The sequence below is a fragment of the Mauremys mutica genome, chromosome 1 (genome assembly GCF_020497125.1).
Source record: "Mauremys mutica isolate MM-2020 ecotype Southern chromosome 1, ASM2049712v1, whole genome shotgun sequence".
Classification (NCBI taxonomy): Eukaryota; Metazoa; Chordata; order Testudines; family Geoemydidae; genus Mauremys; species Mauremys mutica.
This window is the reverse complement of record NC_059072.1, coordinates 30,985,412-31,000,494: the sequence shown is the minus strand read 5'-3', so window position 1 is coordinate 31,000,494 and position 15,083 is coordinate 30,985,412. Positions and strand designations below refer to the sequence as shown.

Here is a 15,083-nt window from a genome sequence, read left to right as displayed (position 1 = left end):
TCAATACTGGTAATAAAAAACTTCACAGTTAGGAAAACATACAATGAGCTTAATAATATAGTGGCTCTCAACAGAAGAACTTGCAAATGAAGAGAACTACTAACATTTAATATTATGTCTTCATGGTGGAAATGGCTGCTTAACAAAATATTAGAAAGATGTCAGTATTCCTCTCTCTGCTTGGTAACGAATGGGTTTTTAAAAAGTACATAAATGCTCTGACCCCATGCTGTGTGCGCCACTATCTAGGTTGTGGCTATAAGCAGCAGTAGGTGCATTGACCGTTTGTCACTGAGAAGAGTTCCCTAATAATGGGGAAAGTATCCACAGAAAATCATATTGGATTTCTTCCTCAGAAACTGAAAAATAACATTGGAACTCCCCTCAGCCCTCCCTAAAGTTTTCTATGACTTCTCACTATGCTTGTAGCTATCTACTCAACTGTATAGCCCAGATTCTTCATGGTGTCTGAGCTGTACTCACTGCAATTCAGGATGGTGGGAAGGGGGGCAAAGATGGTGTCATGCAACAATTATGGTCTTCAGATTCTGGGGTGTGTTTTGGGTTTAGAGTGTATCCCTGCCTGGCCAGAGAAAAGTATAGTGTCTGGTATAAGCTAGTGCAGCCATGCCCACAGCTTCAGGTGTTCATTCATCAACCAGAAAGAACTGGACTACAAAGTTGCTCCAGCCACTCTCCCATCCCTCGACCATCTTTATGTCAGGGACTGAAAGGTAGGTGGAATACAGCCACTATTCCAGTTGTATTCCTCCTGGTAATTCCCCTTACAAAACAGGACTACCCATGTAGCTGGTTAAACTGAGTTTCCACTTGGTTTGTGACTGCTTAGTGGTGCAAAACAACCAGAGCACGGGGCCCAGAATTGGGTCCTACATCTTTAAGGATGGTGTAGAAGATAACAGAATGAACACGTTTATAGGTCAAGATTTGTGGATAGTCATTTCCATCTGTGATGACAGCAATGTTCCTTGTCTTCTCAGTTACCAGAGGGTTCCATCTATCTAGTTTAACTGGTTATATTTGTAATATTCTTTTTAACCTCAATTTTTGTTATATTTATGCTGGGCAGAAAGAGATTCCAAGATCCTGCACCCTTTGAGATTCACGGTAAAGCTCCCATTGACTTCAGTAGTGCAGGATTGAGCTTCAAAAGAGGAAAGACTTTTTTCCAGGTTTCTTTTCTTCCATGTAGATATGTAATAGTTTGAGGTAGTTTTCATCACATAGTGACTGTTACTGAATTGTCTATAATCTTAGTATTCCTTTAATTGAAGAACTGTTGAATTAAAAGCATAAAATAGTTATTTACATTCCACTAACCTATTCTGGTATTAAAAAATACATCAGGAATGTAAGCAACAAAGACTGATTTTTTTATTTTGACATTAAAATAAGAATGACATCAACATTTGAGATTAATTTATGTTGAATTATACACTTTCTTAATATTCTACTGAAGTATAATGTTCAGCTCCTCAGTAAGTGGTACAGAAATCTGTAGGGTGAGTTTCTGTGGAAAAAGTGAAACAAATGTAATTAAGAAATGTATGTTAAGTTAATATAAAGTTCAGCTCCAAAGCTAAGAACAAGAACATAAGTTTGAGTATAGATCGCCATAAGACCTTTCACATGACCCTATAGGCAAGATGCAGCTGGTGACAAACTGGATGTAAGTTCTGAAGAGAAGTCCCTAAATTCTTTAGCACTTTGGTGAAAATTCTGGAAATTCTGCAGCAACTTCAAATAAATTAATAACATGAATTAAATGTGAAAATTAAAAATCAAATCAGAGTAGTAGTCCCAATGTTAATTTGATACTAAATTTAATTTATTTTATGCTGTCTCCTTTTCAGTTTCCATTTTGCCACAGATTCTTATCTTTAGGTTTCAGAAGCAACAACCCATTATGATGAATGTGAGAAATTCATACTCAGCCTTTTTTTTTTCTTCAGGTTCCCTAAAAATTTGAGTACACATTGCTGCATTAACCTTGAACATGTGAACCAAGTGTAATTTCTGCAACTATGAAAGCTAGAAGAAGCAATCTTTTGTAAAATGAAAGATGGGAATCTACAGCACAATTCTATATGAAGGGGTGAATTCTGTGGCAAATTCTGTAGCCTGAGGATAAAGGGGTTGCCTATAAGCATTTCAACATTTATAATTTTGTATGAGGTCATCCAATAATAAATCTTATGTATTCTGGCTGATACTTTATGTGCAATGGTATTAACATCATACTAGAGTAAGAGTAGTGCCTAAAATAAATATAATTAATCAAGGATAGTTCTATACAAGCACTTAACTTATAGATTGATTTTAGTAAGGCTTTCTGACTTCGTCCCACATGACATTCTCATAAGCAAATAAGGAAAATATGGTCTGTACACAAGGGAAATTGCTATACGGTGGGTGTACAACTGGTTGAATATGGTCTTTCAAGAGTAGTTATCAATAGTTCACTGTCAAACTGGGAGGGTGTCTAGTGGAACCCCACATGGGACAGTCCTGGGTTCGGTACTATTCAATGGATAATGGAGTGGAAAGTAAGCTTGTAAAATTTGTGGATGACACCAGGCTGGGAAGGTTTGCAAGCATTTTGGAGGATAAGATTAGAATTCAAAATGACCTTGACAAATTGGAGAATTGGTTTGAAAACAACACAATGTAATTCAATAGAGACAAGTGCAAAATATTACCTGTAGGAAGGAAAAATCAAATGCACAACTACAAAATGGTGAATAACCGGCTAAGTGGGCATTCTAGTAGATCAAAAATTGAATATGAGCCATCAATATGATGCAGTTGTGAAAAAGTCAAATATTCTGTATTTACAGGAGTGATGTATGTAGGACATACATTGTCCCCTTCTGTTTGTGCTGATAAGGCCTTAACTGGAGTACTGTATACAATCCTGGGTGCCATGCTTTAGAAAAAGATGTGGACAAACTGGAGAGTTCAGAGGACAGCAACAAAAATGATAAAAGATTTAGAAAATATGAAAAAAAAACTTGACATGTTCAGTCTTGAGAAAAGAAGACTGAGGGGAAACCTGATAACGGTCTTAAAATATGTTAAGAGCTGTTATGCAGAAGATGGAGAACAATTGTTCTCCATGTCCATTTTAGTTGTAGTGGGCTTAATCTGTAGCAAGGGAGATTTAGGTTATATATTAGGAAAACTTTCTAGCTATAAGGGTCATTAAATTCTGGAATAGGCTTTCAAGGGTGGTTGTGGAACCCACATTGTTGGAGGTTTCTAAGAACAGGTTGGATGAATACCTATCAGTGGTGGACTGCATTTGTCCTGCCTCAGCGCAAAGGACTAGACCTCATGACTGCTTGAGGTCCCTTCCAGCTCTACATTTCTGAGCCTTAACAAGTACAAAACCCTCTCCTTGCAGTATTCCAAAAGAATCTGATCTACCCCCTTTCTCCTAGAGAGGGCTGGATCCAGCCAAAATAAGCTTCAGCAGCCACTAGTTATAGAGCTTCCTGAGCTACCTAGCCTGAAGATTAATCCAACTCCCCAAAAGCAAACAACAGTAACAAGAGGAAGGCTCTAAGACTGGCAGCAGCCCTAATAAAATACCAATTAGCCCCCAACAAAGTGATCCATATCAAAGAGAAAGAAGGACCTTCCTACTCTCAGGTCATTTTTGTTTATAATGAAAACCCAGCTAGCAGAACCCCTCCATTGTTCCTCCTGCACCCATTACATGGGAATTTCTACCGCTCTAAAGGTGTAATATTCTCACAGGCTGCTGTACAGCTTCAGATGTGTGGGGGTGGGAAATGGTAAACAGTCCTAACAATTAGAAACAGTGGAGTACAGGAGATGGGGAGTTCATTACGCACTAAACAGATTGTTGTTGATTTTCTTCCAGAATAAAATGTAAAGAATCTGTTTTAAAATGTGAAAAAAGAGATGCATAATTATAGTGAAACAGACCATGTCACAGAATGCAAATAATCAGGGCCAAATCCTGAGAGCAGCCAATGGTTAACTTCAATGCACAGCACCACTAATGATTCTGTCCATGATATTTTTGCAGAACCTCATTGTTCTGCCAGGTACAATATTTCCCTACTTTTCACCACTTGTTACCAAGAAATCTGTATATAAATAGAAATTTTCTTCTCCATAATCTGCCTGCTCCTCCTGATTAACTCATCCATTAAAGCTCCAGAGCAGTGTTCGTAGTATCATACTATAAAGGCATCTCTGGTAATGAATTCTGTGAATTCAGAAATGTTGGATCACAGCATCACCAAATGAATGAGCTAGGAGGAAGAGGCTGATTATCAAATAAACTGTTTCTATTTATACACAAATACCTTAGGGTTCTAGTGTGTATTTAGGCACAGCCCACAGTAAAAGGCACTGCAGAGGCAAAATTCTTTTCTGAATTCTCTAGTGCACAGGGGACGCATGCTTCCTGCTATATCCCCTCAAGCTCAAGGAGTATAGTTTAAGCCCTTGGCCATGCAGGTTCCATTCTAAGTGCAAGGATAGCAATTGTGTCTCATCCTTAGGCAAACTATACAAAGTCTCCTGTACACTGACACCCATGTCAAGTCCTGGCATATCTGTGCATTTGCAATTAGTAACAGTATAGTCCTTAAAAGCAGCAAAGAATCCTGTGGCACCTTGTAGACAAGCAGACATTTTGGAGCATGAGCTTTCGTGGGTGAATACCCACTTCGTCAGATGCATGTAGTGGAAATTTCCAGGGGCAGGTATATATATGCAAGCAAGAAGCAAGCTAGAGATAACAAGGTTAGTTCAATCAGGGAGGATGAGGCCCTGTTCTAGCAGTTGAGGTGTGAAAACCAAGGGAGGAGAAACTGCTTTTGTAGTTGGCTAGCCATTCACAGTCTTTGTTTAATCCTGATCTGATGGTGTCAAATTTGCAGATGAACTGAAGCTCAGCAGTTTCTCTCTGAAGTCTGGTCCTGAAGTTTTTTTGCTGCAGGATGGCCTCCTTAAGATCTTCTATTGTGTGGCCAGGGAGGTTGAAGTGTTCTCCTACAGGTTTTTGTATATTGCCATTCCTAATATCTGATTTGTCTGTATAGTCCTTGTAGGATACAGAAATAACCTATCAGAAGCCTATATAGGACTTGGAATAGATCTATTTTTTTCTTCCCACCATGCTCTTTTAAAGTTGTTTTTACCACTATTGTTCAGATATACTGTTCTATGAAGAGGTATTCTTCGTACCAGACTGCTAATCAAAGAAGCTTTTCTTAATTATTAGAGTCAAACTTCCTAGGAGAAGCAAAGCTTGTAACATGAAAACAGTAGTTGAACATTCAATCATATTGAATCAATACCCCACAAAAGCTGCATTTAATATTTACTATTTTTTTTCTTATCAACTGGAATTTCTTTCAGACTCTCTCCCATACACAACCCCTCCCTGAGTATGAATTATTTATGTTTCTAATAGCAAGTACCACTTCTTTGTTCTTGCCCAGCATATTTTATTTTACCAGAGCCTCAGGACTGCAAGAAAGTATTGAGGTCTGCGCTTGTTTTTGTTTGTTTTTAAATACACTAGTTGTAAGTTTCTTAGAACTCCAAAACTGTGAATTTACTGCTGAGTTTTCCATAGTAGAAACAGCCTCAATCAACTGGGCAAGGCTGATGGCAAAGATGTGATAGATCTCTGGCTGGGAGAAACATATTCTGCTATTTTAAAGTACTAGATGGTTCAATTAACGTAATTTTTGTGGGGTTGGAGACTTTGCTACCACATGCTATTGAGTGGTTATTCCTTGTATTCCTTGTTGTTTTAAATAATTGTTAGGGCTGTGAGATCTGGGGTAGCTGCCTTGTTTGTGTTTAAAAACAAAAAACATTATTTTGTAACAACTGCTGACATCTTTGTTGATCTCTTTTTATGTTTCCATGCTGTTGTACTAGGGTCTTGCTTGACTGGTTCCTTCCAAGCATATTTCTATGGAGTTTATTCTCCTCTCCCACTCCACATTAAGTTTGTGCTGCTTTCAGCTTATTCAGACACAGTTCTGGTATTAAAAAATTTCCTTTGAGGGGATTCTGATAACAGTTATTTATGGCATTTTTCTCTAAAAGTGAGTTATCCATTTTTCTTCAAGGCAGAAACTTATTCTCTAATTTTGTTTGCTCAATGGATTTCTTCAGTAAGAATAATAATAGTAATAAGTAGTGTAACATAGCAAAAACCCTGCATCTGTTGCTTGATGGTTTGACTATCTCTCTCTGATAGGCGTAAGCTCTTAGAAACATCTCTTTTTACCTCCAATGATGAACTATGGGAAAAATTTGGGCACCATACACCCCTTGCCAAGTGCAAAGCCCAGCTCTGCAGGGTGTTTGGGGATGGAGCATAGGTGGGGAGGTTACCAAGGTGGGAGGATCTACCACGGTGCTGATCTTGTCTTCCCCTGTAGAGAAGGAGGCTAAGGACATAGAGGATACTCCAGTTATTGGGAGTAACCTTAGTTTCTCTTTCAAAGCCAACGAGAGGATTCCTCCATCCTCTACTTGTGGATCTCCCTAGAGACCTAGATGAGACACTCTGTTTGGGCACTGGGTTTACCACTTAGCATACTATGGTAGTTACAGCTTGAATCACTGGTTGATATTAAAACAAATTCATTCATAAAACAAACATTTTAAAAAGAATAATAGAAATGTAGGACTGGAAGGGACCTTAATAGTTCATCTAGCTGAGTTCCCTACACTGAGGCAAGACTACGTATTTCTACACCAGCCCTGACAGGTGTTTGTCTAACCTGTTCTTAAAATCCTCCAGTGACAGAGATTCTACAACCTCCCTAGGCAATTTGTTCCAGTGCTTACCTACCTTGACAATTAGGCAGCTCTTCCTAATGCCTACCCAAATCTCCCTTGCTGCAATTTAAGTCCATTACTTCTTGTCCTGTCCTCAGTGGTTAAGGAGAACAAATTTATCACCCTCTTCTTAACAATGATGTTTTACATACTTGAAGACTGTTATGTCCCCTGCTCTCTGGCTTCTTTTCTCCAGAAGAAACAAACCCAGTTTTTTCAATCTTTCCTTGTACGTCATGATTCATAGACCCTTAATAATTTTTGTTCCTCTACTCTGGACTTTCTCCAACTTGTCCACATATTTCCCGAAGTGCAGTACCCAGAACTGGACATAATACTCCAGTTGAGACCTTAGTAGTGCTGAGTAGAGTGGAAGGATTTCTTCTAGGGTCTTGGTTACTACACTCCTGACAACACATCCCAGAATGATGTTCACTTTTTTGCAACAGTTACCTTGTTCACTCATATTTAGCTTGTGATCCATTATTACCCCCAGATCTTTTTCTGCAGTACTCGTTCCTAGACAGTCATTTCCCATTTGTATTTGTGCAATTGATTATTTTTTCTTAAGTGTAGTACCTTGCATTTTTCCTTATTGATTTTCATCCTATTTATTTCAGACCATTTCTCCAGTTAGTGAAGATCATTTTGAATTCTAATCCTATCCTCCAAAGCATTTGCAACCACTCCCAGCTTGGTATCATCTGCAAATGTTATAAGTGTATTCTCTTTGCCATTGTTCAAATCATTTATGAAGCTATTGGAATAGAACCAGACCCAGGTTTACATGTGAAGATAGGAAAACACCCACTAAAATTAACCATATCCATTTTTCTTGGACATTCTGGGCACTCATTTTTGATAAAAATATCTGAAACATGTGCCTACTCCATTCTTTTTTTAAGTAGCTGCTAAATAACATTGTGGAAGATTTTCTCATGCTGTTGGAATAATGTAACACAACAAAGAGTCCTGTGGCACCTTATAGACTAACAGATGTATTGGAGCATAAGCTTTCGTGGGTGAATACCCACTTCGTCAGACACATGTATTCACACACGAAAGCTTATGCTCCAATACATCAGTTAGTCTATAAGGTGTCACAGGACTCTTTGTTGCTTTTTACAGATCCAGACTAACATGGCTACCCCTCTGATACATAACACAACAGCAGCAGCAGCTAACATTTCTCCATAGCTCTAAGTATGGTGTGACTATCATAATACTAGAATAACTTGTGGAAATTTGTCATTTTATCACCGTTTTATAAACCTGGAAATGTAGGCTTGTGTAAGTGATAGACACAAGATTAGAGAGACAAGGTAGGTGAGCAGACTTTTCCCTGACCTGAAGAAGAGCTCTGTGTAGCTTGAAAGCTTGTACCTTCTTCCCACAGAAGTTGGTCCAATAAAATATTACCTCACCTACCTTGTCTTTCTCATATCCTGACCATTCACATCACAGCTAAAAACACAGCAGACACAAAATAAGACAGATGTGTGTGTAATGACAAGAGATAAATTTTCCTGTAACATAACCCAGGAAGTCTTCCATTCTTAAGTTAACCTGTGCATGAGGTTTTTTTTTTTTTTTTTTTTTTTTTAAAGAAACAGGACATGAATGGGAAACTATTAACATTGTTCATTGGGTTTGGGGAAAAGCCTATGAAAAATCATTTTTATAATTTGTCAGCACAACTCTTACCCCATTTTCCTGATACTGTAGGTCCTTGCCACGGATGACATTTCCATTCAAAACAATAGCATTAGGTCTTGAAGTCACACCAAGAACCTGAACTGTGTTGTATATCAGAGAATCAACTCCCCGGTAGCCATTTTTAACAACCTTTGTCCTCATCTGGCCCTACAATAATTCAGAAGAAGGAATTTTAGATTAATAGTAACTCACTGGAAATTATTAATACTTGTTCTATTGTTGTATCTTATTGTTTTACTCCATACAGAATGTCCTATAAAGTATACAAATTTTAAAAATAGAAAGGTGAAGAATAGTAATAGTGGACACATTGGGTTTCATATAGAATAAGATTTTACATATAATTAAAAGCCAGCAAAATAAGAAATAAAATAAATATTTACAGTACATATATGGAATCTTCTTGCACCTCTTTCTGTTATTTTTGTAGCACTGGTTCTAATACCCCACTCAGATATTACATTTGTAGGTGCAGTACCAGAATCTCAACAAGTAGTTTTACTTAGTTAGTTTAAGGCAAATGTAGCAGTTATTTACAGTATACATCGGGGTAGGCAACCTATGGCACAGGTGCCGAAGGCGGCACCCGAGCTGATTTTCAGTGGCACTCACACTGCCTGGGTCCTGGCCAACAGACCAGGGGCCTCTGCATTTTAATTTAATTTTAAATGAAGCTTTTTAAACATTTAAAAAATCTTATTTACTTCACATACAACAGTAGTTTAGTTATATGTTACAGACATAGAAAGAGGCCTTCTAAAAACATTAAAATGTATTATTGGTACACGAAACCTTAAATTAGAGTGAATAAATGAAGACTCAGCACCCCACTTCTGAAAGTTTGCTGACCCCTGGTATACATGAAGTGTTTTCCAGTTATTGTTTTCTGTGTACATTTGGTACCATATATTTAATCTGATATTTTTATTATCATAATAGTGCAACTTATACAAACTCTTTAGTCGTCATATTTCACAACTTTAAAGACATTGAGGGACCATATTGTTTCTAGGGAGCTGTGTTTCCTAGACTTGTAATATTGTATACTTGTAACCAAGAAGGCTTTAAATTACTTAAATGAAAATATAAATTTGGGGGACTAACTCTGCAGTCCTTACTTGGGAAAAACTCCTTAATGAGTCCTGAGGAAGTGCTGCAGGATTAAGACTTGTATTTGTAGGTAAATATTTTGCAAATTGAAAGTAGAGAGAAGGTTGTTTTTATTTTTATAAATGTTCCATTAGAATTAGATATGATGGAATTATGCATCAGTAGTGTCTCATATATATATATGTATGAATATACAGTATACACCAAGGAGACTCATATGTTTTAATGTCACACATTTGTCATACATTTGTAATGTAGAATGACTTTTTTTATTTTAACTTCAGCATACTGGTAATAAAAACTTGACATCGGAGGTTACCAGAATACAGATAGGGATTTCAGACAAAATCAAATATGAGCAATGAGAAATGGAAGCATCACTAAGTCAACACTCATATTTGCACAGATCCCAATTTAATATAAAACTGTTTGCTTTTTTTCTGTAGTCTGCCTACAGTAAATTGCTAAATACAGAATACAGAGAACTAAAGTAATTTTTTTCCTCCTTTACATCAAGTGAAAATGCCATTTTTCTTAAGACAACAAGATTTAAAAAGTGGAATTGTTCTCAGTGCATTCAAAGGAAACAGAATTAGATAATGAACCTTAAACACTGGGCAGCATTTGCTGGAATGCACAAGAAAATAGTTGATACTATTCTATTTACAAAACTACCCATCAATTTATATAATCTGCTATCACTACTAGAAGGAATAATTCTAAGAACAGTATCACACTTGCAAATTAAGTATAATTTAATTCCTCCAAATAACTTCTACTGATGGCAAACTTTTGGGAATGTATGATCTGAAAACCATACCAGTATTCACAATATAGATTCAAGTAGACGCTAGGTTATTTTCCCCATTTTCTGAATTATTTAAGTCTTCACCAATAAACCTGGTATGTCTTAAATATTTCCTCTTAGAGTCTGAATTATAGCTATGTAATGGGGTTTACAAACGACATACTGAGCATAGGCAGAAGGGAAAGGAGAATCTTTCCTCCTTATAATCAAACAGCTTGATCACTCCACCCCCAAGAAACTCAATAGGTGCCAGAACTGCCAATCATGGAGACAGGCAACCAGAGCTGGGACCAATAGAGAAAATAAGACCTGCTATAAAGGAGAGAGACCAAAGAGGGAGGAGGAGGCAGAAATGACTGACATAGCAAAGAGGCAACAGCCCTGTGCCAGGCTGCGTCTGAGAAAGCAACCAAGATACAGGAGGAGACTGAAAGCCCTGGACCTGAAATGCTCATAGACTTAATTTTTAAACACAGTGAGACTCAGTCTTTGCTTCTAGAGCCGCATGTATCAGCACTTTAGACACTAACTGGTTCTCAGAAAGATTCAGTGGAAAATTATTCACAGGAACCATCACAGTGCAGGGAGTACTGAATAGATGACAGCATGAGTTTCCTACTGCACCCACATGGGAAAGAAATTTTTAAAAATGCAGGCATCTCCTGCAGGTCAGAGTAACACCTCCTTTCCCCTAGCAGCCAAAAGCAAGCAGGTGAGAGTGGGGAAAGAGATTGCCTCTCTCCCAGAAGCTATGGCTAGGGAAAAAGGAGGAGAGGTGAAGAATGTATTGTCAGAGTCATCTCATGATGTCCCATCAATACACTATATATCCTGGTAGCATGACATGACACAAATATTGTAATGCAATATAACAATGTGATTATTTTGTAGCTCTCTCTAACTTTGTTTGACAAAGTGGCTCACCAACTTCAGATGTTGAATATCGGCACCATAACAAAGTTATTCAAAGATAAGTACCAAAATACTTGTTGCTACTTACTTCACTGAATGTATATTTGGCCAAGAAATAGACTTCCTTTTCGATAGAATCTGTCAAAACACAGGAGTCATGATATTAAGATATACAGAGTTGAATTTAGTAGTAGCCAGTGAATAAGAACAGACAGACTTTTTGGCTGCCTGTTCAAATGCTACCTATACATCTTCAATTCTTCTGCAATAATCTAAGGTAATTTCATAGGAAGTTGAAACCTAATTACTATCTTTTTATTCTTGATGTGCTTGTTCTGATCTCATGCCAATGCTATATGAGTGTAGTGCCATTGACTTCAGTAGCATCACTCATGATTTGTACCAGTGTGAGATCAGGATCAATTTTCCTGTCACTTACACCAATAAAAATCAGGAGTAACTCCAGCTAAATCAATGGAGTCACACTGGTGAAAAATTGATATGAGGACAGTCAGCCCCCCGACTGTTTTGCAGTAGTGTGACAAACTTACCAATAGAATCACCATCATCCCAGAAGAGGGACCCAGAGGCTTCTCCTCGTTCATCCAGAGCAATAAGAAGTCCAAATGGGTTCAGACGGCTGATGAGAAATTCAATGAGAAGGATCAATCAATATGCAGGTACTTTTTCTCCCCCTCAAAGTTCACAATAAAACTAGAAATGTTGTAATTTCTACAAATTATTAAATCAGATTTTACAACCAATAAAAAGAGAACAGAATGTCAACATGCTCACAAAGATGTATCCTTTGCTGGAGCTGCTGAGGAAGAAGACACCAGGTATCCTTCTGTGGTGGAGGGGGATCTCCCTCAAAAACGTTGCTGAGGACAAGACCCTCCCTTCTTTGGCAGCTTTGATGTGCCAGTTATCAGGCAGCCTGGGGGATAACTGAGCTCCCCAAGGCTCAGATTGCCTGCTGCATTGTGTGTTGCAGTGTGTATCAGTTTCTCATCCCACCTGCTCTTTATATTGGTTTTTCAGTGTGGTTCAGGCATGGTCAATTATTTCTTGGGCTGTGTTTGTCTGTAACTACCATTTTGCTCTGGCTATATGCAAGCCACCTCTTGGTATTAGGAAGAAATTTTCCCCTACAGCTGATTGGCTGAGCAGTTAGGACCTTTCCCCAGAGTATTTGGTAGTTCCAGGTAAGAGTGGAGTGGAGATCTAAAGTTTACTCTTTTGCCACATATTTATTGCAAATAAGAAGTGACTGGCCGGCTAATGCAGCAGATGCATTGGCCTCTCTAGTTCCAGCTATCAAATTAAGAGTAGGTTTTGGCTGGATCCTGCACTGGTAGGTCAAGACAGTGGAAAGCTTCTCTCAGTGGTCCTCAAACTTTTGACTAAAGCCATCCACCAACTGCATTTTTGAGGGGGGAGGGGCGGCAATGCATCATTGCATATATGCACATTCTTTCCTGGCATTGCAACCCTAATCCCCACCTGGTGTGGAGGCTAGGCCCAGGCAAGGTGGGTGGAAAGTAAGCCCATCCTGCACTCACCCCACAGTGGTGGCTCTGTCTTATGGAGCTGGCTCCCCATTCTAGGTTTAGCCTGACCACCTCTATGTCATGACATTCGGCCCTTGATATGGTGACTCATCTAGAAACTTCTCATGACCCATTACTAGGTTGGGACCCACTGTTTGGGAAATACTGTTCTAGATGCTTTACAGACTGGGGAACCCCTTGTGTGGGCCCTCATACAACACAAGAGCAACTGGTGGATTAAGCAAAGGCTTAATCCCCTGTTCTATCAGGGTTTGGCTAAGTGTAGTTTCCCTTATTTGCAATATACTTTGATGCCATCTAGCCATACCATACTGGACTATTTGATTGCCAGGTTGATTGCTTGCTAGCCTTATTTGTCACCAGTGAATGCCGACTTAAGAAAAGTTGTACCCATTGCTCACCACACTCATCATGTGTGTGTCTTATCCCCACTGGTGTCCAAGCATATGAACTTAGTTTGAAAATAAATTATTTCAGCTGAAGATTCCAAGAGATATGGCCAAGTGCTTAAACTAACATTTAAACTTTACACCGGAGGGGTTTCTCTCTTATTACTAATTAATATTTTGTTTATTTGAAGGATTTCAGCATGACAAGAATAAAGCTATCTACCCCTTTACCCTGCAGAATCCCTGAACAGAAAAATATGGTACAGCCTTTTGAAATAAATATATTATTCTATGGTAGTTACCTCCGAGTAGTAGTTGTGGCTGGTGCTTGTGTTGGCAGAATGTAACCTCCACGGAGAAAGAGTGGGATCTTGTCCAATGGGGCATCAACACTAACATATTTTCTGTGCCAGGAAGCTGGCACTTCATCACCCTACCACAGAAACAAATACAGTTCAAAGCTCTTTAGTTTAAATCCAGATACTATTATTAATTACCATACAGCTATGAAACACATCTGGATTTACACTGATGTAAGTGAGATAAGAACCTAGCCCCGGAATAAAACCTTGGAATTCAGTGGCATTTCTTCAGATTTGCATCAGTATCTAACAGAAGCTGGACCTTGAAGTTATGCATAAGTGGTATGCACCAAGGACAGAACAATCATGAATAAGATACGGTGAATCATCTTGAAAATTGTGTCATTGTTCAGTATCTTGTGAAAAACTTGTAAATAGTCTCTAAGCAGAAAGCAAGAGAGTCTTGTTAATCGTTTTAGGTATGGAAACTGTTACATTTCAGTTTTGCAGTAAGAAATTTATAGTCATTTGGAATGAAAACTTTGTTAAATTTTCTTCAGTCTTTGAAGCAAAACAGTATCATAGTAATTCAAGAACACCACACTCTTTGTCTAGAAAAAGTCCATTCAGAATGCTGGTGCAAAGATCGTTGTCCTAGCCCATCACTTTGACCATATCACCCCTCTCTTTCCATCTATTCATGAGCTTCCTCTTCTCTACCATATCAAATATAAGATATTTATCTTCACTTTCAAGTATTTTGATGACCTACCTCCACCTTTCTTATCTCTCGTTTTATACCGAAAAGTTGTCTCCTGCCTCTGATTGTCCCATGATGGCAGCCTCCATTGCCTTTGTGCTTTCTCCCATGCTTGGGCATAGTTCCCCATAAATATCAGCAAAACCAATTTATTTTCCTCCAACACCCCCCTTAAAACTTTAAGTGCTGCCATAACACTCAGCTGAGAGGTGGGAGTTGAGAAATACTGTAGAACTGTGAATACTTTTGCTTGGTTTACTGACAGTTTGAAAACAAACACACACACAAAAAGTAAAAAGAAAAAAAAAGTGACCCTGAAACAAATTATTTAAAAAAAGTTCAAACCAAAAAATGAAAACAAAATTTAATTTGGAGTTAATATAAATGTTTTGTTGGACCTGAAATGAAACAGTTTGATTTTGAGTTTTAAGTTAAAAAAAAAATTTGAAGGAAATTTCTAAACAAAAAAAACCCCATTTCAAATCAAATTGAAAATGTCAAAATGAAACAGGTTTTTTTTAGGATTTGCTTAAAAACCCCACACAGTTTGGTGAAAATTACATGTTTTTAAATGCAGATTTAGTGACACTGAAATGTTTTTCACAAAAAAGGTTTTGGCTAAAAATTTTTACCCAGCTCTATTAAGAGGTGAAG

The 15,083-nt window shown here is 38.0% G+C and overlaps 1 protein-coding gene across 1 annotated transcript in view; it reads right to left on the bottom strand.

Annotated features, from left to right (window-relative positions):
* Window positions 1–1,373: 1,373 nt before the first annotated feature.
* The window catches only part of LOC123349877 (maltase-glucoamylase, intestinal-like), an 88,973-nt gene continuing 75,263 nt past the window's right edge, over window positions 1,374–15,083 (bottom strand). Inside the window, exons 17-21 of the mRNA XM_044988147.1 lie at window positions 13,670–13,800; window positions 11,959–12,047; window positions 11,496–11,545; window positions 8,566–8,724; window positions 1,374–1,531 (exon numbers count right to left, since the gene is read on the bottom strand). Of these exons, the coding sequence (XP_044844082.1) occupies window positions 1,472–1,531; window positions 8,566–8,724; window positions 11,496–11,545; window positions 11,959–12,047; window positions 13,670–13,800 (489 nt within the window). The 3' untranslated portion in view covers window positions 1,374–1,471. The remainder of the gene's footprint in view (window positions 1,532–8,565; window positions 8,725–11,495; window positions 11,546–11,958; window positions 12,048–13,669; window positions 13,801–15,083) is intronic.